At 38.7% G+C, this 23,349-nt stretch overlaps 1 protein-coding gene across 7 annotated transcripts in view; it reads left to right on the top strand.

The window, feature by feature from the left end:
* The window catches only part of BICD1 (BICD cargo adaptor 1), a 169,714-nt gene extending 152,936 nt beyond the window's left edge, over nucleotides 1-16,778 (top strand). For 2 of the 7 annotated variants that reach the window (XM_032105440.1, XM_032105439.1), the window contains exons 8-9: nucleotides 4,998-5,083; nucleotides 11,043-11,144. In XM_032105440.1, the coding sequence (XP_031961331.1) occupies nucleotides 4,998-5,083; nucleotides 11,043-11,130 (174 nt within the window). In that variant the 3' untranslated portion in view covers nucleotides 11,131-11,144. Of the gene's footprint in view, nucleotides 1-4,997; nucleotides 5,084-11,042 lie in introns of all 7 variants that reach the window. The other 5 variants (XM_032105436.1, XM_032105438.1, XM_032105442.1 and 2 more) reach the window with 4 other exon arrangements.
* The last annotated feature ends 6,571 nt before the right edge of the window (nucleotides 16,779-23,349 follow it).

Genomic DNA, 23,349 nt, shown 5'->3' with positions numbered 1-23,349 from the left:
GGGTGGGGCTGGCAGTCACGGAGTGGTAGAATGTATCAGCACAAGGGCCAGTCCTCCTACACTGCTCCTTCTGCTCACAGGCCAGGACAATCTGAATCAATCCTGCTCTGAGCAAGCTGGGGTTAATTAGGCCAGCCAGGATCCACATGGAACCCCAGTGGCTGCTCCACCATAGCCCTCTCATTCCAGGGCAGCTTGCAGAAACATGGAGCTGTGTCCAGTTTTCAGTTGAGAGACTGATCTGCTGGGCTGTGTGTGTAGGGCAGAGGTAACTGTGTTATTTACAGACTCAAACTGACCCTGGAAGCAGGAGAAGGGAGAGACTCTTCTAATCTTTGACCTGTACCATTGTTTGTGGCTCTTTCCGAAGGTAAGTCACAGCTGTCCTCTCGCCAGCTGTTCTTTGTGATAACTGTTACCTCTTAAAGTTCCTCTTGGCCTTGAGGAAGGTCAAAGTTTTCTTGGCATTTGTTAGAAAAATGAAGATAAATTATAAGTAAACCAGCTGTCAGCTGTATAAACTTATGTCCTCATCACCCCTGTATATAAACAGTTTGGGGACTTTTCTCATCCTGTCAGATGGCAGCTTGAAAGCATCTCTATAAATCTCAGCAAGGAGGGCAAGCATCTTAGCACCCTCTGCCCCATTCTCCTTGACATCTCACATTTGTCTTTTGGTTTGGAAATTTTCCTTGTTCTTCACCTTTGAGCAGAGAGGATTGATTTATTATCTTTATAGGTCTTGCTCTGTGATATAACACGCTTTTACATCTGGACAACCAGGAGGCTACTGATCTGTTCTTTGCCCAATACTTTCAAGTCATGCTATTAACCATTCATTCTTTCCCATTAAATTGACATTTCAGGGATGAAAACAATTCATTACCATATTAATGGAGACAGCTTCTCTTTTCAAGTAAATTGTCAATAACAGCTTCATAGACACGTTACCAAATTCCTCAGACTTGGTGGAACAAGTTCCATTGACATTGGGTAGCGTAACACAAAGTCAGATAGCCTGAAAAGTTTTAACTAGCAAAGAAGGAGTGTCTGTTGGCCTGAAGTGATCAGTGAGATGCCAGGGAAGCTTTGTTTTAACAGGCTGAAAAAGCCTCAGTCATATTATTTTATTATTTATTTGGTCATAAACATTTACTGACAGCTTTTCATCTATCAAGAACAGATTTTTCCCAGTGTTTGCATATCAGAAATGACAAATCTGTAACAGTACCTGTGGATCAGTTTGCTGTTTGACTCTCAATTTTACCCTTTCAGATAAAGGGGGAATATTTTTTTTTCATTGATTAACTGAACTAAATGCAGTTAAAAGTATGTTATGCTTATCTTGGGATTCTGAGTAGTCTCGGTGTTTGAGAGCGCTGTGTGGAGATTAGGAATTTACTGAGAGTCAAAATGTGCTGAAATGTTCATTGCAGTGTGCTGGGTCCTGAGCAGGTGGGACTGGAAATTCTTGCACGTATGTTTTTCAGTGAGTACATTGCTGATGTCAACAGAAGGCAAGCCCATCTCAGACACAAATAACCCAGTAAAGCAGACCTGTGTTGATTAGTCACCCAGTTCATGGACTGGAGGGCAGAGCACATCTTGTGACACAAGGGAAACGTGTTGTTTTTGTGGCTGAGCCAAAGGGAAGCATAGGAAAATACTCTTTTTTTTGGTGATATTTGCTCCCAGCAGATAATTTACAGCAGCACATTCAGTGCTCATGTGAGCAGATGTAGTTTCTCTGAGCCTGGGTATTTTTTTAATGCTCTTACATCAGGAGCTGATTAGCTTGATTAGGACTAGGCCTTAGGTTCCAAAGGAAAATCAGCAGTGGCTAATCTGTGAGAGAGAAAATCTCTGAGCCCTTTACATCATCATTATGCAAGTGGCTAAAATGTCAGGAACTGAAAAATTGAAACAAAACTAACATATAGCAAGAATCAAGCCTCAATTCCAATGGAGCCAGTGGTAAGTGCTGTTGGATATTGTCACAAGGCTCTGCAGGCACAACTCCTGCTGAATTCAGTGAAAACTGGCATGTGAATTTCTGCGTCCAGTAGCTCCTCTTTGCCATCTGTGGTTGAAATGATCACTAAAATTCCTTTCTTTGTTATAGGTTCATAGAATTGTAAAAGGACTTGAGATCAGCCAGCTCATCCCCTGCCCCAAAGTGATTTATTTCCTCACAGCAAGTGAAGATGATGGAGGAATAAGATAGTCTGTATTTAATAACTTTATTCATGATTTCCTTGGTGGTAGTCTTAGAAGACACACCAAAAAGTGTAATCTGTGTCTGTACCCCAAGTACCTTCTTCATAAATGACAGGATGTCCTTTCGCTCTGTAGCTTGACTGACAGGCCCTCAGATTTGGAAAATACAGGTAACAGGCTTCTTCCAATGTGATTTTAAAATATATTTTTACTTTTTTTAGTAAAAGAGAGCATGTCTTTCTTACCTCGTCTTCATGGCATGTGACATTGACCACAGAATTAGTAAAGACTTTTTTGAGACTTTTAACCTTCAGCAGAGTATTTCAGAAAGAAACAAACATTTACTTGATACAGGCAGGAGTGCCTTACTAGAAAGAAGTCATTTTATAATTGTCATGACATTAGAGAAGGGTGTTACAAATCTTCCAAAATACTTAAAAGGATTAAATATAGAAGGAATAAAGTTAGCTCTCGCACAGCTACTTGGACATAAGTAGATAAGAAGGTCCTTTGAATTTGAAATGTGTCTATGTAAGCCATATGCATTCTGCTTAGCTCTTTCCTAGCATAATCCTCAGAAACTTCACTCCTGGAGGATGTAGGAGGACGATTCAGTCATCTTAAGACATGTGGATCACTAGATCTGCTCCTGATGCAAACGTGAGCCGCATTGCATGAGCTTTGCTGACACCAGCTAGAATTGTGTTTCACACAAAGTCAAGGGAGTGTGCTCACACTGAAATAGTTATTACCCAGCTTGCATAATCCTCCCAGAATCTGGCTCACTGTTCGTGCACTCTGCCAAATGTAGCAGATCAAGATGCATCATAAAATACTTGCACCGTGTTTGAGATATTAGAATAGGATCATAAATTGGGCATTTGTGTTGTTCTGGAAAAGCCTGTCAGAACAATTTCTTCTGTATTAATGAAACCTGTCTGCACCTTTTCATCACACAGCATTCTGTTCTGTATTTCTTTCCTCACTGACTACCTTGTATACCCTGTGGGGCATGACTTTGCTTTGGACTTCTGCAAGCTATTTTGTTTAGAATAAAGCATTAATTAAAAAAATTTTTTTTGCTATCATTTTCTGCCTGAAGTTATCCTGATCTGTCTGTTCCTCAGACACCTCTTATTTTAGTTGAACTTTGTGCTGAAATGACAGACCCTTCTATTCATGACTCAAATACGTTGCCAATTCTTGTACTGCTCTGCTAGAAGATGCACTGAGGGCTATAGTGACAGTCCTGGTAAATGAGAGTGGCAGAGTATCCTTTCTTTCTCCATTTCTGCTTCTGGACACAATGGTGCCAGCACAAACTGTGCACGTATTTTTCTAACCTGTGTACTAGAAAATAGGTCCAAACCCTTCTCCTCTTTGCTGAAGCAGGAAGAAACCAGTGATTTGGGTGTACTTGCTTCTTACCCACTGGAGGTCAGCACAGATCTTCACAGGAACTAGGGAGAGGCCCTGTGGGCTGGTATGCAAGGGAAATGTTGTAATAGTGGATATGATGCTCAGTGTTGCTATGAAGGTGTGTTGCTCTGCAGTACCTGATGTCATCTCAACACTCTTGACAGCGAATTACTTGCATGTTCTTCCATTGATTGAGACAAATAATAGAAGGGGGTTTTGAGAAACGTCTGCATTGTAAAGAAAAAGTATTACTGGTGTTGAGCTTTAAGTAGCAACCAGTTGAAGAAAAAACAAAAAAGAAATTCTTTCCAAGTACGTGAAGTTCCCTTGTCTCATTTTTAAGGTTTAGGGGAAAATAACCCCATTCCACCAAAGAGGCTGAGAATCAGATTGAAGCAGTCAGGAAGGTCTGCAGGTCTTACTGGAGACAAAAGGTAATCTCCAGTAGTTTTTCATAAGATCAGAATTTCACCCATAGATTCTAATGTTTGAAAAGATCCTGATGACTCTGTTGTGTGACAGTCTGAATCACACAGACAGTGGAGTGAAAAGGCCAGAATGCCGCAGGGAAAACGCGCAAATCTGGAGATCTGGAAATCTCAGTAGACACTAGTGACTTAGAAAGCAGGGTTGTCTTGTTCCACTACTTTCATGAAGCCCCACAAGTATTACCCAGTTTAAAGCTGTCTTCATATTTTGAATGTCACAGGAAAACATAAAAATGAAGGATTATTTGGCTTTACTGTTATTTAATAAATTAAGAACCATAATACAGCTTTGCAAGTGATTAATGTGGAAACTCCTTTGGCAGGGAATTGATAAAATAATCTAGACAGAACAGTGAAACTGACTGTATCAAGTTTTCCCTTTTTCCTACAAAAAACCCAATCTCACAAGCACTGTTCAGAAACTATAAAGACTTTCTTATGAGCTTTTTCTTGTATGTTGTAATGAGATGACATAATTGTTTTTATATGGATATAAGTTCCTTGGATAAACTTTGAGTAGCTTTATTGGCCCTTTTCATATTAGATGTGAGCAAAACAACTTCATGTTGAGCAGAAGAATGAGAAGTATAAGGTTTTAACCCAGGTCCTGAATACAGCCCATTATTGTTGTCTGTTTAAACAAAAGTTTGCCAGTGCTAAGGGAAAACAAACAAAAACGTTTCCAGTGCTTCTTCTGAAAAGGCGAAAAAGGCAACAGCCAATGTCACTGCAATCAGAAAAAAGGTGTTTCTGTCAGATAAGGCACCAAGAGCACATTCCTCACTAAATCTCTCCCTGAGATGCATAGCCTGTGTACTGCCATTACTAACCCCTTGCTCTGTAGTCTCTCTGTATATATGTCTAATTTATCAGTTTCTTGTAGATTGTCAGCAGCCTGCTGCCTCCATACCGCCACACGGCTCACAACTAGCCAGGGGGCCAGATTGCCAGACTGTCAGGTAAACTCTGCTAACTCTCTTCTCTTTGCACATAGCTGCATGCACGCCTGCCACCCCCCTCCTCTTCCTTACACAGAAGCTCTTCACTTTTTCTATAACAGCAAACTTTTAACAGCTTGAGGTACAGTGGTAATTTTTGCAGTGACAGTACAAACATGAGTCACAGCATTCGTGCGCTTGTTTCCCTGTAAAAATACGGAAAAAATGCAAAGCTGGATCTTGCAGCCCTCATTAGATATTTTTATGCAGTTTCTAAATGATGCCAAAATAGTAATGATTTTAGTTTGTTGCTAGAAAGATTTACTTAAATGGGGGACTTTTAATTTCAGGGGTAGGTGTAGGCTTGCCTTTTGTAAGGTGGCATTTTAAAGACATTTTTGAGATTTTAGCGGACACTTTCAAGTTCTCCCTGATTGGAAACTCAGACCCAACACAATCAGTTTTTAATCTTGTTTTTAAAAGTAAACTCCTGGTGTCCTTGCTCACAGGTGGAACAAAGGCCAAGTCATGCTTCTGGGATGGCTGAGTTAATCAAGGCACAACCTCAAACCTAAGCAAAGCAAAATGACATTACAATAATTTTCTTTATCTGTTTATGGTACATTCTGTGCAGATATTTATTGATGTCTGTGCTCTCATTTGAAATAGGTTACATTTTTAGGCCTTTGCTTGAACTGTAGTGACCAAGTTAGTGCCTCTCTTTTATAGCCTACAAAATGGAAGTATTATTATCTTCTTTACTATGTAAGAGTAATATGAAAATTTTACTGAGAAGTTGGTGTAAACTCATTATACTGAAAAGTGTCATTTGCTGATTTGCAGTTTAGATTTTTACAGCTCACTGAAAAAAAATTGCAAGTTACATTTAAAATCCTTAAAATGCCAGTAAAGTGATGGTGCTGTATTTTAGATGTTACAGCACTTTGAGATTATCATTAAGTGCTTTGGATACATGGAAGCCTAATGTCAACGAGTCTTACTTTAACCCCTTTTAATTTACCATCACAAACTAAACTCTATTCTGTTCCTTCCAGAGTGACTCTCTTAGTGGAGAATATGCTCTACTACCATCCCTTTCTAAATTCTAACAAACAATTGCTTCTGTAATTTTAAAACTTCTTCTCAGAATGGAAAACCTACCTGATTTGCTACTGGTGTACGTTTATTTATCTGCAAGCATTACCTTCTTCTAATAATTAAAAATATGGTTAATATTTTAAAAACTTCAGGTCAGTCATCCTACAAACAACACACACCTTACACACTAAGGTGAAAAATTGACTTTCAGATAGCTGTTGTTTTTACCACTAAATTGATACTTGTCTGGTGAAGTCAAAACAACACTGTTTTTGATATATTCACACTGCTGCCTTGCTTGCCTCAGCCACATTACCTGCCCAGCTTTGTAAAGCAGTGAAGTGGAACAATAGATTTAAACCAAATCAGCACAATGGCACAAGTTGTTGAGTTCTTTAAATAAGGTAATTGGAATCTGGACTAAAATTTGAGGGCATTTAAGGAACCAGTTGGACTTACTGAGGTTTGGATTTTCTAAATGCAGCAGAGAAGGAAAACAGGAGCTTGTCCCACCCTTCCTTGTCCTCTGACTGTCCCTATTGGGATGGCATATATGATTTACACCACAGGGTGATGCCAAATGAGGCTAATGAAAGCTCTGCCCAGCCCTGAAGTCACCCATTTTAGGAGAGAGCTGGGCTTATTTTTTAAAGTCTCCAATGCAATTCTTGCAGTAATGTGACCTCTCAGTGGCATTTCGCTCAGGACTAAACAAGAGCTTGTTAATGCTTGTGGTTCACACAGATGTTTTCCACATCCTGCAATGTCTAATCGTGCTCAAACCAGTTAATATGCCTGACCATAAGGCAGGTAGATTCACAGATTTCCCTCATTCATTATCTATACTATGGTTTTTAAGTGGGACTTGTATAACTCTGGCCTTTTTGTAATTGTGGTTCCAGTGCATAGGCTTTGGTAAATCTCACTAGATAAGCTACGCAGTTTCAAGCCAAATGAGACTCCAGGGCAGATCTAGTCAATTTGTTTTAGCTGTACATTGGTCTTTTTGCTTGAATCTGCATGTTTCAACTGAAACTTGGTTGGAGAACTTGCCTTAAGAGATCTTTTTAAGTAAACTGATGCAACAATGCGTGAAAATCTTGCTCTGCCTTCCACTCATCACCTCAGTTTCTAGGTCCAGGGATATGGGGCAAGCAACCAAATCCAGGCCTGCCCGGAAAATTACTGGGTGCTGTTCCCCCTTCCCAGCACCTGTAGCTCTACCTGTCTAATACCTGGACAAGACTAAAATATTGCCATTATCCAATATTAAAAAGAGTGTGTCTGTCTTTGGATTGTATTCAAGTTTCTGTTGAATACAATGAAAACCTTACTTTCATTATCAGAGGCCAAAACTCTAGACCCAAATTATCTATTAATAAAAAAACAAACCACAACTCCTCAATGCCTCAAAATAAATTAATATTGCCTTTTAATATGAAATAATGCTTTTATTTATATAAAGTAGGAAATAAATTTAAAATAAGGTAAAATATGCAACATAATGCATGCAAAACTTTTGCAATCTGAAGATATCATCAGTCTGTTAATGTTTTCCTTTGCTGATTTGTTACAGTTACAATCAATGCCACACAATGTTGCATGTAAATGACATTTTTAAGACAGAACAGAGTGCTTACAAACACTGAAGGGCTTTGCACGCTATTTTCCAGGAAATTTTAGAAATACATGATTAGCATTTTGAGTGCTAGGGAAAAAAATAAAAGAGCTGCATGAAGCCAGACAATAATACTAACACAAAAAATTGCACAGGCTTTATTCATCAATTGAATGAATTCATCCCCAAATGATACAGGCATTTAAAGAGATGTTTACAAAAATGTCTGTGAAAACCAAATGTGTTAAAAAGTACACATATCTCATGGGGTGATTGTGACAATGTTCTTCCTTTTTCTCTGTTTATAGTCAAAAACTCAGGTCCTTCCATGTCTCTCTCTTGCTTTGTGTTATTAATCTCCCCTGCCATCCTCTGCTGTCTGTGACTGTCAGTGTGTCTGATAGCTCAGCTCCAGGACCTGCTGCCACCAGCACCTCTACTGCCATAAAAAGCACATTGAATGCCGTGTGTCACTGCTGATTCTGGTGTATTTTTAGTTTATGTATTGCTACAGTAATCTGCATTAATGAACTGGATGAATTGTGTTTCTGAGGAGAGGAAGGTAAAACAGCAGAGTTTTAGAAAAAAATTTAAATCTATTGGAGCTGCAGGTGATGTGGTTATATATGTTGCTATAAAGGTGCCTGATAGCCTTGCAATTTTATTTTCCTCTTCCTAATGCCCCTAATAGTTATTATTTGTTGAAAAGGAAACAATAAAACAAATTTTTCTTTTTCTTCTGTGCACAGAAGTGTGCTTGTATTTCAAAGTAAGAAGCAATGCAGAATTACCAGGAAGAGAAAATTAATATAATTCTAATCTGGGCATAGCCTGGGATAATTTGTATTAGTGTTTACTGTCATGGCTGTCTTTGTACTGAAGGTCATGCCATAATGTTATTATAATTGTTTCTATTTGTGTAGAGGAGAATCTTACGTGTCTCAAAGAGGTTCTTGCAGGCCACTGCTGTACGTAACTCATTGTAACTACAGCCATCTCCTCACCAGCTCTCTCCCTCCGAGTATGAGCATCTTTTGTTGCTTATTTTTAAAGTTAGGAAGGAAGCCCCAAAAGACAAACACATCTCTGCTAACAAGCAAGGAATGTGTGTGTTGAGTTTCTGTTCCTCTCTGGCAATTATAGGAGTCCCATTTAAAAAGAAACAAGGCAGCAAGGGAGAAGAGTAAGCCAGTCTTTGTAGGGTCATGTAATTACCTCCTTGTTTATCTTCCCCAAATGTGATGTTAAGATTCTAATTCAGTTTTCTGTCTCTGAAAGAATTAAGGCTAGGGCTTCTCCTAAGCCTGTCTTGAAAACTTAGGAGGTGCTGAAGCCAGGAGCTGGCTCTTGATGAGTGGATAAGTTTGAGAGTAAATACAGACCTTTTGGGTCAATCTGCAGTCCCTCCTGTTCATTGGTGTGGAGCAGGCAAAGATCTCAATAAGATCTCTCTGTGGATGCTGTATCTGCATCTGCATGTGGCAGAATATGGCACAGGGAAAGGATAGATATGGCCATGGAAAGAATTACTTAGAGAAGGAAGGTTTGATGTGTTGTCAGGGTGTTTGATTAAACAAGTCCAGCTACTAAAGCTTCAAGAAAATATTTTAGATTAAATATTTTAGATTAAATATTTATGCCTAGGTGCTTAGGTTTAGACTAAATCAATATATAAACTGAGGTGTCATAGTCCATAACACTACACACTTTGAGACTGAGCTATTAAACAGCTGAGCACAAAACAAAACTTGTGAGGTCCTGAGCTTCTATAGCCCCCTTCACCACCCATTTTTCAATCAAGAAACTCATCTTCAGGAGCATTAATAGGAAACAGAATCTAACTTAAGACATGCAATTCTATGATCTTCAAATAAGCCCAGAGCTGCTCCTGCTGAATACTCGTGTATTTGTGGTCAAAACCTCCCAGATTTCTCTGATTTGGAAATGTAGACATTGCCATCAAGTTACTTAATGGTGGTGGTGCACACTCCTTTCTTCAGTCAAACACAGCGTCATCCCTTTGTTTCCTTAAGTAAATGCTATATGTGGAGACTAAAGACATTTTCAGTACCACTGGCATTTCCAGTAGCAGTTTTCCAAATACCTCTGGCATTTCAAATTGATTCATTTCCAGCAACAGGCTAATTGCATTCCTTCAGCCAGTACTCCAATAGTCTGTGCTGCAGAGATAATATGTAAAAGCACGGTTTCTAAAGAAGGAAAACAGAAAAGGCAAATTCTCTTGAAGACAGAGACATAAATGGTGGTGCTTTATCATATATCACTCTGTTGAGCTTGGAATAACTTCAACGCTGTAGAACATTTGAAGCATTAGGAAAAAAACCTCTTCCCAGACTCATTAAAGAACTGGGATTTGTGGTATTTTTTTCCTTTTTTTTTTTCCCTCTCTTTATAAACAACATTTTCTTGCATTTTGTTTTGGTATCTTGTTTTTCTACGGCTCTGCACCAAGAAGTGGGGTGTGTTTGTGTTAGTTACCCCTTTTCTTTGCTTCTACTCTAGCCGCTGGAAGCTGGTTCAGACCTCTCTGTGCTATATGCCAGTGAATGCTATAAATGCACTTTAGAGTCTTAACAGGTGAATGCTGTTATCAGACATATTGTACATGAAAAACGGTCAAATGACAGAAGTATATGAGGGAATGAAGAGAATTCAAACAGCACAAACCCCAAAAGAAAACAAAACATTAGAAATCCCCACACTTAGGGAGTGTAAATTATAAAATAGGTAGTGGTTAAGGGGCCTGATGAAGAAAACTACACTGTATTTGTACAAAAGGACTAGTAAATAGGTCAAGATCAGTAAGACATCATATTTTCACAAAGCTATGAAACCTGATTTCCAGCCTGGCATTGTCCTTCATTTCAAACAGTGAATCAGCTGCATATAGAAAATCTTTAATACTCACGTAAAGATGGCACCTGCATCTTGTCCTTCAAATTCGCTCCCCCATTTCACAGATGCATTTTTTCTCCACACAGCCTTTGTCATCCCAGCATGCAAACAGCAGTTTTGTACAGGAGCTGTGAAGTGGGATATCTGGGCCACGTCACAAATGCATCCAAGTGTCCCTGACTTGCTGTGCACTGAGAGTTTTCTTTGTGTATACTGTGTGTCTGAGGATATGGATTTAGAGATGAGGCTTCATCCCCTTTAAAAGTTTGTTTCCAGCCCTGTACTATTTACATGCTTGTAAAAAGTTTGCCTTGTATTTTAAGCACTTTTTCTCTTTTTAATTTTCAGTCCTAATGCTCTTCCAGAAGAGCAGCCACATTCCAGCTCTCAGTGTGCCCCTCTCAACTGTCTCTCTAAGCCTCCTCCTTACCCCTAATCTTCATATGCAACGTAAGAGAAAATGCAAACAGAGTGGAGTTCATGCAACAAAGGTTGGGATTGTTCCCAGCAAGCGGGTAGACAATCCTGCCTTGTTGCTGCATTGGCAAGTCTGGATTCATATCCTCTGCTCTGGCAACTGAGGGAAGGTTGAGAAGAAGAACACAAAGCACAGAGCCCAACCTATCAAGAAGACTTTTTATGGTTCCTCTGGTTGTACTCAAACTGTGCTATCACAACTGAAGTGTAGTGAAATTTAGCATCTCGACAAAAATGTTCCTCCCAGCTGCTTGGCTTTACCTCTGAAATGATGAGAGACTTAAGCCAATGTTAAAAAAATATGTTACAAAAATCCTACCCTCACATCCTCTAAGTTCAGCCATAGGAATCAGTTCAAATTTCCTTTTGTCTTCAAAGGTGTGATATTTATTTCTTACTTTATTTGCACCAGAATTTTGTGTTTATAAAATATGGTCCTTTTTTTTTTTTTGTGAGAGTTGTATTTAACTAATTTTATTTTTTAAATCCAAGCAGAAATAGCTTCAGAGAAGAATGACTGTGTTAATATTAAAAAGAGGCTTGTTGCATTGGCCAGCACATGGCCAATTTTTATTGCATAAAAATGTTGGAAATGGGTTGAATTGGAATGTTAACAATGACTGTATATTTTGCTGCTGCACTGATATTGTTTATGCACTTGTTTTTTCAATTCCTATTACACTAGCTTCTGGTTTTGTTCTAGCTCTTCACTGAAAGATAATTATTAAGCCTAAGAAGGAGATGAAAGGATAATGTACTGATTTGTTTTCAGTTGTTTGCTTGCATTGTAATTTTACTTTTCGCATCATGAATTGGTGCTGTTTTTTGGGATTACTTTCTATTTGGTATCTGAGAAAGAAAATCTAAAATAAGTAAAATGCTGTGTGCTAATTAAAAACATTCTTTCCTCCCGCTCCCATATTCAGGATCCTAGCTCGAGGCCTTACCAGGAAAGGCTAGTATGAATGGGGAAGTCGTGTGCATTTCGTGTGAAGTATTCTGTGGTGAAAGGACTCATGCAGGTAGGGTTGATGGTGTGGATCAAAGTCAGCAGGACTTTACTGTAGTGCATTTTTTCCTTGCCAAAAATCAACAGACACAGAACCTTAGCTCATGTCAGTTTATGACAAATACTCAGGTGATCAACACTACGCAGACTCTATTGCAACAGTGCACAGTGTTCCTAGTTAAAGATTCTTTCCTGTAAAAGCTGAGTAAGCCTGTTTTTTCTTAAAAGCAGTGAGTTTCAGAACAGAGTCAAGGATAGAGCAATTTATTTTGCACAGTACCTGGCAACAAGGCAAGTGGCTAAGTAGAGGGTTGTGGTTCAGCACCTATGGTTTCCCACCTGGTCATCAGCTAGAGAAACAAGTCTGCAATGCTGCCTACCTGCCTACTTGTTGGTAACTAGCAGGCTCCTTGTTTTGTTAGGTGGCCTTAATTTATTTACAGAAGAGAGGCTTAGATATTTCCACGTCTTTATTCCGTCTCTGCAGCACATCTATGACCTACGAGTGGGAAACACAGTACAGCCTAAGGTATGGGGCAGCTGGGGAAAAAAAAGTTGCTGCAGGTGTGGCTGGAACAATATTTTCAAATTCTGCCTGAATCTGAGAAAATGAAGTCAGTTTTGTTAGTAACAGTGCTTACCAAATGTTACAATTCACAAAACATCAGCAGAGGAAAGAATCGGTGACCACTCAGTGTGCCTAACAAAACATTACTACCATAGTACCAAGAACAAAGGTGCTGTAAATAGAAATATTTTATGTCATCAACAGCGTCTGTCGTGTAACCTTGGCAAAGCAGCTGAGCTATTGTAACAAAACACAGAGATAGAGAAAATAGGAACAAACTGATACCCAGTCCTGATCAGATCAAACAGATAACACTCAGCAGTGTTTTGACTTTGGTTTCCATGGGGTTCACGTGATTCTTCTCATATACCTTTACATCACTATTCAGTATCATATTTAACCTGCCTGTTGTCTTGTCACAGAAAGGTCAAGTGAAACCCTGTTCAGCTCTGTCATGATGTCTGACACTGAGTTTAGCTGCTATTTTGATTTAAAAAAAAAACAAACCCACAGTATTTTCTCTGAGGCAAACTCAGCTTTCAAAAAGCATCTCCAGATTCCTGATCTTGTCCAATTGGTGTATGGATATCTGCATCCAACAAAGACAGCTACTGTATATTGTTAATAAGAGAAGGAATTTGCATAGCACTTTGAACACAGTTGCCACTGACTGCACTTGGAATAGTTTTTCCTATTTTCATATCCAAATCAAAGGCATTTTCCTAAAATTTAGTTAAACAGTCATTCAGTGAAATACGTTTCCTTTCTGTATAGATACAAATTTATTGGGGGGGGAAAAAATGGTATCAAGACAGTTTAGAAACATATGCATGCCCACGTGGATCAAGAGTTCAAAAGAACATTCAGTGGTATAGAAATTGTGGCCCTGTTTTATAGAAATACATTATTTTATTCTCTTAAGTTTTAAATTTTTAATTTCTAAGTTTTCAATTTACATTTTTTTATATGTAATAAAATGTAAGTGTTGGAAATGTAAGAGAACTAGAAACAAACCAACTTCAATGTGCAAACGGTTGTAGTTATTGCATTGTAAGTTACAAAACTATGTAGGTCCCTGGGACAATTTTTGTCAGTTAACCACTATAAAATAAAATAAAATACATACCTTGAACTTAAGATGAAAACCTCTTCTTTGTTATATACTGATTGATAACATAAAATTTTGTGAGAGATTTTGTAGGAAATATTTACATGCAGACAAAACCAGAAGCAAAAGCCTGGGATTTTTTTAAGGGTTGCAAAAGATTACATTTTTCCCATTTAAACATAGCTTATGTTGTGTTGATATCTACTCTGATTTTTAAGGATTAATAAAAAATTATACATATATTTGTAATGGTTGAGTATACTTAGAAACACTACTATGTGTTCTGCTCATTAAGGAAGAAATTCAAATTCTGCTCTGACTTTTGTGTCTGAAACACAGCTTTTTTTTCTGTTTGATGGCCTTGAAATTTCTTTGGATTTGAAGTAGCCTACTCAAAATAGGGTCATTTAGGTCAAAATAGGGGCATTTTGGTTTGGCTTTTATTTTCTGATGTAGTGAAAAATTATTCCTTGTTCAGTGAATGACCTGCTTCTGGAAATGCAGTTTATAGGAAATGTGTGAGGAAAAAAAAGAATAGGTAAAAAAATCAAAGGGAGAAAAACATGAAAAATAAATTGTAAAATGTAATAGTATGGAAAAATATATTTTCTATCAGTCAGAACATATATGGAGGTTTTACAGAAAGAGGACATATAACCATTTTTCATGCTAATTGTATAGAATTTTCTAAATGGAGGCAACAGTGATATTCTTTCTGATTGATCTGATTGACAGGTTGGCATCTCTGTGCTTTCTCTATCCACATTTTTCACAGTAAATTCATGTAATCATAGCTATACTGCAGAGTTCATAGAATGAAACTCTAACGCTGCAAGTTTTGATGCCAAGTTGATTTTCAGTTTGTTTTTTATTTTAAAGAGATTATGAAGTTGTTTAAGTCATTTGCCATATTAATGTGTGTACATAAAGGAGATTATGTTATGAAATATAACCTCAGTTATGAAATATGACCTCACCTATGAAGGCTGCTCACCATACTTATGCTGGACATACTTAAGTAAGCTGTTAGTAAAATCTGACCCAGTCCTTATCCCACTGGGAACGACACCCGGAGTCTGGGCCCTAATTTTGGTACCAACCTTGTCGTTCATCCTGCGATGCCAAAGTCAATAGCTGTGCTGCCAACTCCACTTAAAGCTGGATTGATCATCATCATAAGGTGTAGATTACATCAGCCTTTCTGAGGTCTGTTCCTTTCTTTGGCAGAAGATGCATATCCACTGAGGTTACAGTAAATTTCTTTCTTTTCTTCCTTGGAAATCTTCGTTTGAGAATGGCAGGGACTGATGTTTTACCTTTGAAGTATGATAATTGCTATAGTTACCTCTTTAAAAATTCCAGTCATCACTTATTCTTCAGTTTTCATTTGCTGTGTATGCAGTGAGTCCGAAAGGGATATATACTCTTCAGATGTTTTTTAACCATTAAGGGTTTTTTTTAGTGTAATTAAGCATCCTGAGGAAAAGAAATAAAAAGCAATTGCCTTTCGCCTTCAGTCACAAATGCATCAAAATATGCAATGGAAAATGTGTGCATGACATTGTTAACATTGTGTAGCTTCTCCATATCTGTAACTAAGCTAGAAAATTCTTATTTCTTGTGTGATATGCATATTCCTCTTGCTAGAAGGGCAAGAGAACTATCACAGAGAGTCTGTATCTTTCATTTGGAGGTGCACAGCTTAAATCCTTATTGGTTTTTAATCTGTTTCCTGTGGAGTTCTTGAAAATCCCTTTTGTAAAATGTAATGCTAACCAAATGACAAACTGACAGAGGAAAAATCCAGTATTTCATTACTGGAGTTAATATGCGGACAGACTCTGGGTGATAGAGCCTTGTATTTCAAAAGTGTCTTTCTACAAAGCTTTCTATTTGTTTTGTTTATCATGATCTGCTGTACAAGAGTGGATAAGAGTGTATGTTTTTTCTCAGTGTTACTAATCTGAGTTTTTATTGAATATCTGGTTACTTGATTTCAAAAATATTTTGGAAAATCAATAAACAGAAGCATTTGATAAAAGTTTCAAGTAGACTGGCTTGCTAGCTAGTTGGTATTTTAACAGCTATGAACAAGAAATAGGAGTAATCTAGCTTATTTTATTATTATTTCTCCTGTTCACAGATACGGCTATGTGTGCTATGCCAGTGGTTAAATTAAGTCAATTTTATTACTTATTGCCCTATTGATTTTCAGCCCTGTGGTTTGACTGTTAAAGGGTTAATTAACTTGATCCTTTGTAAACAATTAAAAAAAAAAAGAAAACCGATGTTTTGTGACTTTTGTAATCTATTGAATGTTTCCATTTGCATGATGTTCTGTATTTAATGAACCATACAGATTGCTGTGTTCCTTTCAAAAGAGTTTTAGCATTGGTGGAGTTTGTGACAAACACAAATTTGTATACTGTATGTTTACTGCTGTAATAACTCAGCTACTCCTATGTTGAATTGACATTATGTTGTCCTGCCTTCTTGGGGTTAAATGATGAAGTGTTTCTAGGTGGTGAAGAATATAAAAGTATATATGTTCATTTGCTAAAGACTGAGTATTGGAAACTCTTCTTGTTGCTACTTTATGCTAAAAGCAAAAAAGTTAAATAATTCTTGTTTCCAAAAATGCATCATTTATTTTTAAAATCGAAGTAATTCCCATGTTAACTTTTCCTTGTCCTTGTAGACAATCCTAGATTAATACCTTGTGAGGGATTCATAAAGTCTGTGCTTGTACATGTGTAATATGATCATGCAGTCAAATGGTTGGGAAAAACACTCTAGTGCTGAAGAAAATAATTAAACGAAGCCGATATACGATTCTTACATCTTTATGTTCCAATTAAAATTACAGTGTAATGCATAACTGTTCCAGTGAATAAACTGGCCATTTTTGTTCATTTAACACCATTCTGTCTGGTCTACTTCTATTCACAGCAGTTTGCAGTGCTTTGACTTGGCTTAGACTTTCACAATTATTTAATTCTTCGAGATCAATGATTGTAAGTTTAAAAGGTATCAAGCAGGGAAATCAACATTAAAGGAAAAGGGAATCAGAATTAAAGCCAAGGTGCTTCCCCTGTTTTCTGAGTTTGAGGCAGATACTAAAATACTGATTCCCCATACAGTGTTTCCAGCAGATTTGAGTGATCTCTGAAATGCTGCTATACCTGCATAAACTTTCAGGACAAGAATTCTCTGTAAGATGCAAATCTCCATCCTCAGGGGATGTGGAAGCAAAAGAAGAGCTGAAGTCAGTATAAAATTGGTTTAGGAATGCTGGACCATACCTGCTTTTTTACAGTAAGAAACATCCTCTTCCCTTGTGGAAGAACCGTGCTCTGAAAGCAAAGAGGTGAAAATCCCCCCACAAGGATCCAGGAGCTCAGCCCTGGCAGGAAGGTGGCTGCTGCAGCTCCTTGTTGTTCACAGGGTCCCTGAGGGGTAGAAAATGTCCAGCTTTTAGAAATGGCCCAGGAAGATTCTGGAGGAAGGATTGCATCTCCAAGCCTGCTGTGATATTTGACTCAATGGGAACTGTTGGACAGCTGGGTTGGTTTTTGGCTGGCTGGGGGGGTGCTTTGGCTAGTAACATGAATTGTGCATGGTGACAGAAATGGAGTCCAAGAGCTGTTATTTGTCTAGGTTCTTCCCACTTGTCTCTTTTCTTCCTTTTTCTCACCTAGCAGGGGTTGTTCTCCCAGGTTATCTCTGCTCATTGCAGAAATGCCTTGGGGCAACAGTTTTCCATAATCATTTAGCGGAAGTGTGATTGCTAGAAGTTTTTACACTGAAAGATCTTCTCCTTTAATTTTGAATTGAGAGTTTCTGTGAGTTGAAAAAGAAGGGGAAAGCAGACTTCTCATCTTCAGCTAGTTTGAAAGCAGTTTCACAGAGGACTACCCCTCGTGAGAATGTTCTCATTTCAAAGTTGATGTGAGAAGCTTCTAACCGGTATTGCTCCTTCCCCTTCCTCTGTGTCATCCCTTCAACTGGTCCTGTGCAGCACTCTGAGAGGAAATGGTATGAGTAAAGTCACGGAAATAGTCTGGGGTAAAAACAACCCTAACCATTCAAACAAAACCCCCCCTCAAAAATACAGCTTTTGTTAAAGAAAGTATCTATGTAATTTCTGCCTTGGGAAGAACCATTACTCCATATTCTGGAGCAGCAGGTAACTTCTAACCATTGAACGGTTGGTTTTCTGCTATATATACACCAGATTTTAATGGAAAAGATCCTGAAGCTAAAGTTTACAGCGACTGTCACAGCAAATCTTCATTTCTGGATACTTCCCTTAGTAAATCCTGTGGTGGTGCATAAAGAAATGCAGAGGGCTCCCAGTTGTACCTAAAGGCAGCAGGAGCCATGGTTTGACTCTCCTAACACTACAAAACACTGTCAGGGCACTGGCAAGTGAGGTATGCAGGAAAAAATTACTGCATAATTTTGAACATGTTGAAACTTAGGTTTCATTTGACCAATAATAAGAACAGAGATACTAATTATGAAGAGGCCCTGACAGCCATGTCTTCTAGCATCCTGTGAATGACAAACATAGAAGATTTTATATATAGAATGAGATAGAGGGGGAAGATGGAGCTAAAATAGTCATAATTATGTGCATCCTGGGAAAAATTATTTGGAGTAAAGCCAGTTCTCATCTATTTGTTTATGGTAAAGGCACAGGCACAACTGCTTTCTTCTCAGTAGAAGGTTTGAGTGATTGCCTGAATGGAAGAAGAATATCTAAACTTTGCACAAAAGTAAGTGCTCAGTGCTATATAGACAACTCAGCAGAAGCTTAATAACCCAGTAAAAAATATTGACCTTTGCAAGAATGATTCCTTCTTGACTAGAGTGGTATATTAGAAAACACATATTTCCTTCATTATTATTTATAAATTCTCTTGTATCATAGTGGAAGTATCCAACTTCAGGAATATGATTTCTTGGCTGGTTTTAGAGGAAAAAAAAGTTTAATTTATTGTAATAACAATTTATGATTGAGAAAATGTTATTTGTGAGAAAGCTCCATATGAGGGGGGGAAAGAAGGACTTTCATATCCCTTAAGTGAGTTATCAGGAAACTTTGGAAATAAATCATGAGGCAGTTGTATCCATTTAAATTAATTCATAGGATTCCCTATCTGGGGAGGGCTTTCATCTTTTTAAGCATTGATTATGTCTCTCAAGGAAATTGATTTTTGCTATTCAGTGCTGTCATATTGGTTAAGTTATTAAAAAACTGAAGCTGTTTACTCAGATTGGAAATATGATATGGACAGTGACATGAGTGCAGAGCTTCCTTGAAGAGCAAATTGTGAATGTAGAGAATGTGGGCCCAATATTTGGTGACCAGTTTGTGATTTAACTTCAGCCTTGCAAACCATAAAATTAGAACTTATGTAAAATGCACTTAATACAAATACCAACAATCTCGAAGTCCTACACTACTTAAAAAGAAAATGCCTCTGGGAAGCCACCATGGCTTTCAAAGGTTTTTGTTATCTTAGACAAAAGCAGACTAACTCTTTTTATCTTCAGAGCACTCTATGCATATTAATTCTTTCCCAAAACATCTTTGCAAATTGGGTGCTGTTATCGCTCACCTACAGATAGGCAAATTGAGTGTTGTGATGGGAAAACATCAACACTCAATAAAGTGATTATGTGTAATCCTTCACCTCTCCACACACCTCACCCTGCACACACTGAAATACCAAAGTGGTTTTAGATGTGGCCAGGCAGGTGAGTTATTTACTCCATGTGGTACATACACTGCTCCAGAACCTGCATTGCTCAAGTGCTGGAGTTGGTTCAGAGCCTGTTCCCTATTTCCACAGTGCTTGGTATTAATAGAGCCTCACTATAAATAGCTGGAGTTGAACATCCTCTTTCTGGTTTTAATTTCTGTAGACCTGTGCCCTCCTTCTGACTGTCTGCCAGGCTTGTAAACCAAAATGGCAATTTGACTCACCAGACCCAAGACAAAAATAATGCCTAAACATGGGAAAACTTTTCTTTCCCCAACAATGTTAGCTCAGTAAAATATAGATGTTCTTATTCTGGTAAAGAACTTGAATTTCCTTCTAAGTGACTACAATCTGTTAAAAGGGTGTTCAAAACCATGAATATAAATCTGTGACAAAGGACAAATTAAGATTCTGGAGGTTCTGAAGTTTCAGACCCCTCATCTGTGCAGTTATGCTTAGTTTATCTCTGCTGGAATATAAACACATGGCACATTTCAGTATGGAAAGGTACAGCCATTTGCAGTGCATAAAGCACTATAAAGATTGTTTGAAGTACTAAGTTCCAAAATTAGACAATGTTAGATCTCTAGGGGTAAAAATAAGTTTTAAAAACTACAAGTATGAATAGAATGTTGTTTTTTTAGATTCACAATAAAACAGCAAATTTAAGTGGAATACAAGTAGCATTTATATCCTTTTCACAGTCATAATAATAACATTTCATCCCAGAAACATCCAAGGGAGTCTGTGGAATGCAGAACAGAATGGAGGAAAACAAGGGAGAAAAACTTAAGAGGAGTCTGCAAATGCAGCAACAGCTTTGAAGTCTCTCTGTTTTAAGTCACCATAAATTATTAAGAAGCATGTTGAAACTCCAGTGCATGTACCATATGCCTTGTTAGAAGGAATATGAAGTACCTGACAGGTGGATTTTTACAACAAGGGAAAAAAAAAGTTAAGGCAGTATTGCAATATTGAGACTGGAATATTTTCTTCCAGAGCTGGAAGTTATAATTAGGCCTTTATTTTCATATCATGCTTTATCAGCCATTTGCTCTTCCTGTGTTGATTTGCTAAGCAGAGAACCAAAACATTTTGCTTTACTGTTTAGGTAGGCCTTCACAGAGGGACAGTGGTTAATGTTTAATGTATACAGCACCTTAGCAGTGCATGACTCTTCAAACAAAGCACCTCTCCTATGGAGACAGGCAGAGGAAGTTGGGGTTGTTCAGCCTGGAGGAGAGAAGGTTCCGGGGAGACCTTAAAGCCCCTTCCATTGCCTAAAGGAGGCCTACAAGAGATTTGGGGAGGGACTTTTTACAAGGGCATGCAGGGATAGGGCAAGGGGGAATGGCTATAAACTGAAAGAGAGTGGGTTTAGATTAGCTATTAGGAGGAAATTCTTTGCTGTGGGGGTGGTGAGGCTCTGGAACAGGTTGCCCATGGAAATTGTGGACGCCCCATCCCTGGAAATGTTCAAGGCCAGGTTGGATGGGGCTCTGAGCAACGTGATTTAGTGGAAGGTGTCCCTTCCCATGGCAGGGGTGTTGGAACTGGACGATCTTTATGGTCCCTTCCAACCCAAACCATTCTATTATTCTGTGATTCTACAATCCCATACATCATATCCTCAGTGAAAGACAGCAGAGTTTGGGAATAAAAGCAAAGGAGCAGCAAAGAGCACTTAATTTCATGGTCACCCATTTGCAGGAGGACAGAGCACCTGCTCCCAGCTGCAGCTCATCCCAGAGCTTGTGAACCCCTCAGAGGGAACATGCCAGAGGAACAACTCATAGCAGCCACCAGCTCCTTCCACACAACATGTCATCTTTTTTCCAGGAGTCACTACCAAGTGTGCCATCACCTAACTAGGCATGGGCCCTTCTGGGAAAAGGGAGAAGTTGCAGGGCTTCCCAGGAGAAGAGATGGTGGATAGGAGCTGGCTGCTGCTGCTGCCGCCATCCACAGATTAGCACAGCCCACCACCAGCTCCACAGCCACCTTTGGGGAAAACACTCCCAGGATCTTGCTGGCATGTATTTTCCTTCACAGGGAACTGCTGGGCCATATAATTAGCTTTCCCTAATTTGTTAATTCACAGTTTTCAATGGTGAATTTAACCTGATCTAGTAAAAAGCTAGATTTTGGGTGTGGGGTATGCCTAAAAGAGTTGTCACTCGTGCCATGGGAATCAAGGCATAATGGGCATAATGCCCACTAAAATGTCTCAAATGACCATTCCTTTTTAATTTTTTTTTTTTTTTAAGGTTGTCACTGCAGAATGAAAGAAGAAATAGGAGAGTAGAGCATTTTCTCCACCACAGCTTGCTTTCTCTCTCCTTTCTGCTTACATCACCTTATGGAAGTTTGTTTTCACCTGTCGTTAATGCAAATCAAAGCTAAAGCACTGTTGCTAATGGTATCTAAATGTCTGACACCAATTGGATAGCGAGACACATTTCATTAATCTGTGGTGATGATAATGAAGAATATTCTAACTTCTGAAAGCAATCAGTCTCTGTTAAATGAGTGCTGTTCTGCAAGACTTACTTAACAAAACTGATTAGAAGGAGCAATTACTCCCTCTAAGCAGCAATCCTTCAATAAAACTAAGGGATATGTTTGATACCTTTATCTCAAAGTGTTTTCCATAAATTCCAAAAATTTGCTTGCAATAGATAAAATGCTTCTGTGCTGCAAAAAGAGGGGTGAGACAAAATTAACAAGGCAATATGTAGGAGGGATGTTTCTTCCTTTAATTATCATATTGCTGTTCTTGCAAAGCTACGTGTTAGCAGCCATCTGTGTGATAGAGGAAGAAACCCTGGCTCTAGGGGGATATAAATAGGATTCTTTATTACAGTGGCTGGAAGTGGACAAAACCTGCTGCTGGTTAGTCCCCATCATTATCTTCAATGGGGCCAAAACTGACAACAGGGAGAAACAGATTAAACACAACATTGTTCCCTCTTACACAGTCAAGCAAGGCAGAGCAGAGATTTGTATTATATTATATTAGAAGCATTGTTTGGATGAAAGAAACCTGCCATGGATTTTCGTCTGAGGGCTATCTACCCATCCAGTTTTGTTCCAGCAGTTAATACTTAGGATTTGTCTGACCCCTCTTAGATTGCTTGTCATGGGTTACTTCTGATGTTTAATTCCAATTCCCACTGTTGACCTTGCAGCTCCTTCTCATGGGGAAGTAAAGCCATTCCTAAGATATGGCAGCAAGTAACAAAACAGCCCAAGTGCATTTTTTGGTGGAAACCAGCATAATGCCACACATTCAGGCTCCCCAGCCTGTTCTGACACTCACACGGGGTGCTGGGCAGGGAACAAGCACCAGACCTGTGTCTTCTCTTTGTAAGCCACTCCCCAGGCTAAGAAGCAGAGCCTGCAGCCTCAGGCTGAAAGTCACATTGCCTTTGAGTGCTGGGTCCTGTGTTTGCCTGCATCAGGATTTAAGGGAGGTTGAGTATCTGCCTCGAATTTGCTTGCTTAGTCTGTGTATCAGTTTCACACACTGCAGTGGCTTTGTGCATTGTAACTGCTGCTGCTGCTGGAAGAGACTTTTCATCTGGAATGTGCATGAGGGTCTGAGATGAGTGAAATTCTTCTCTTATTAGTATCCTACTCAATCTTTTGCTCTACCGGTTCTTGTTCTTCATTATACTTCCCTGCTGGCAGAACTGGTTTTGGCTTAAATGCAGTTCACAGAAGAT

This window comes from Corvus moneduloides, chromosome 4, assembly GCF_009650955.1.
Source record: "Corvus moneduloides isolate bCorMon1 chromosome 4, bCorMon1.pri, whole genome shotgun sequence".
Taxonomy (NCBI): Eukaryota; Metazoa; Chordata; class Aves; order Passeriformes; family Corvidae; genus Corvus; species Corvus moneduloides.
This window is presented reverse-complemented; position numbering and strand designations above follow the sequence as displayed.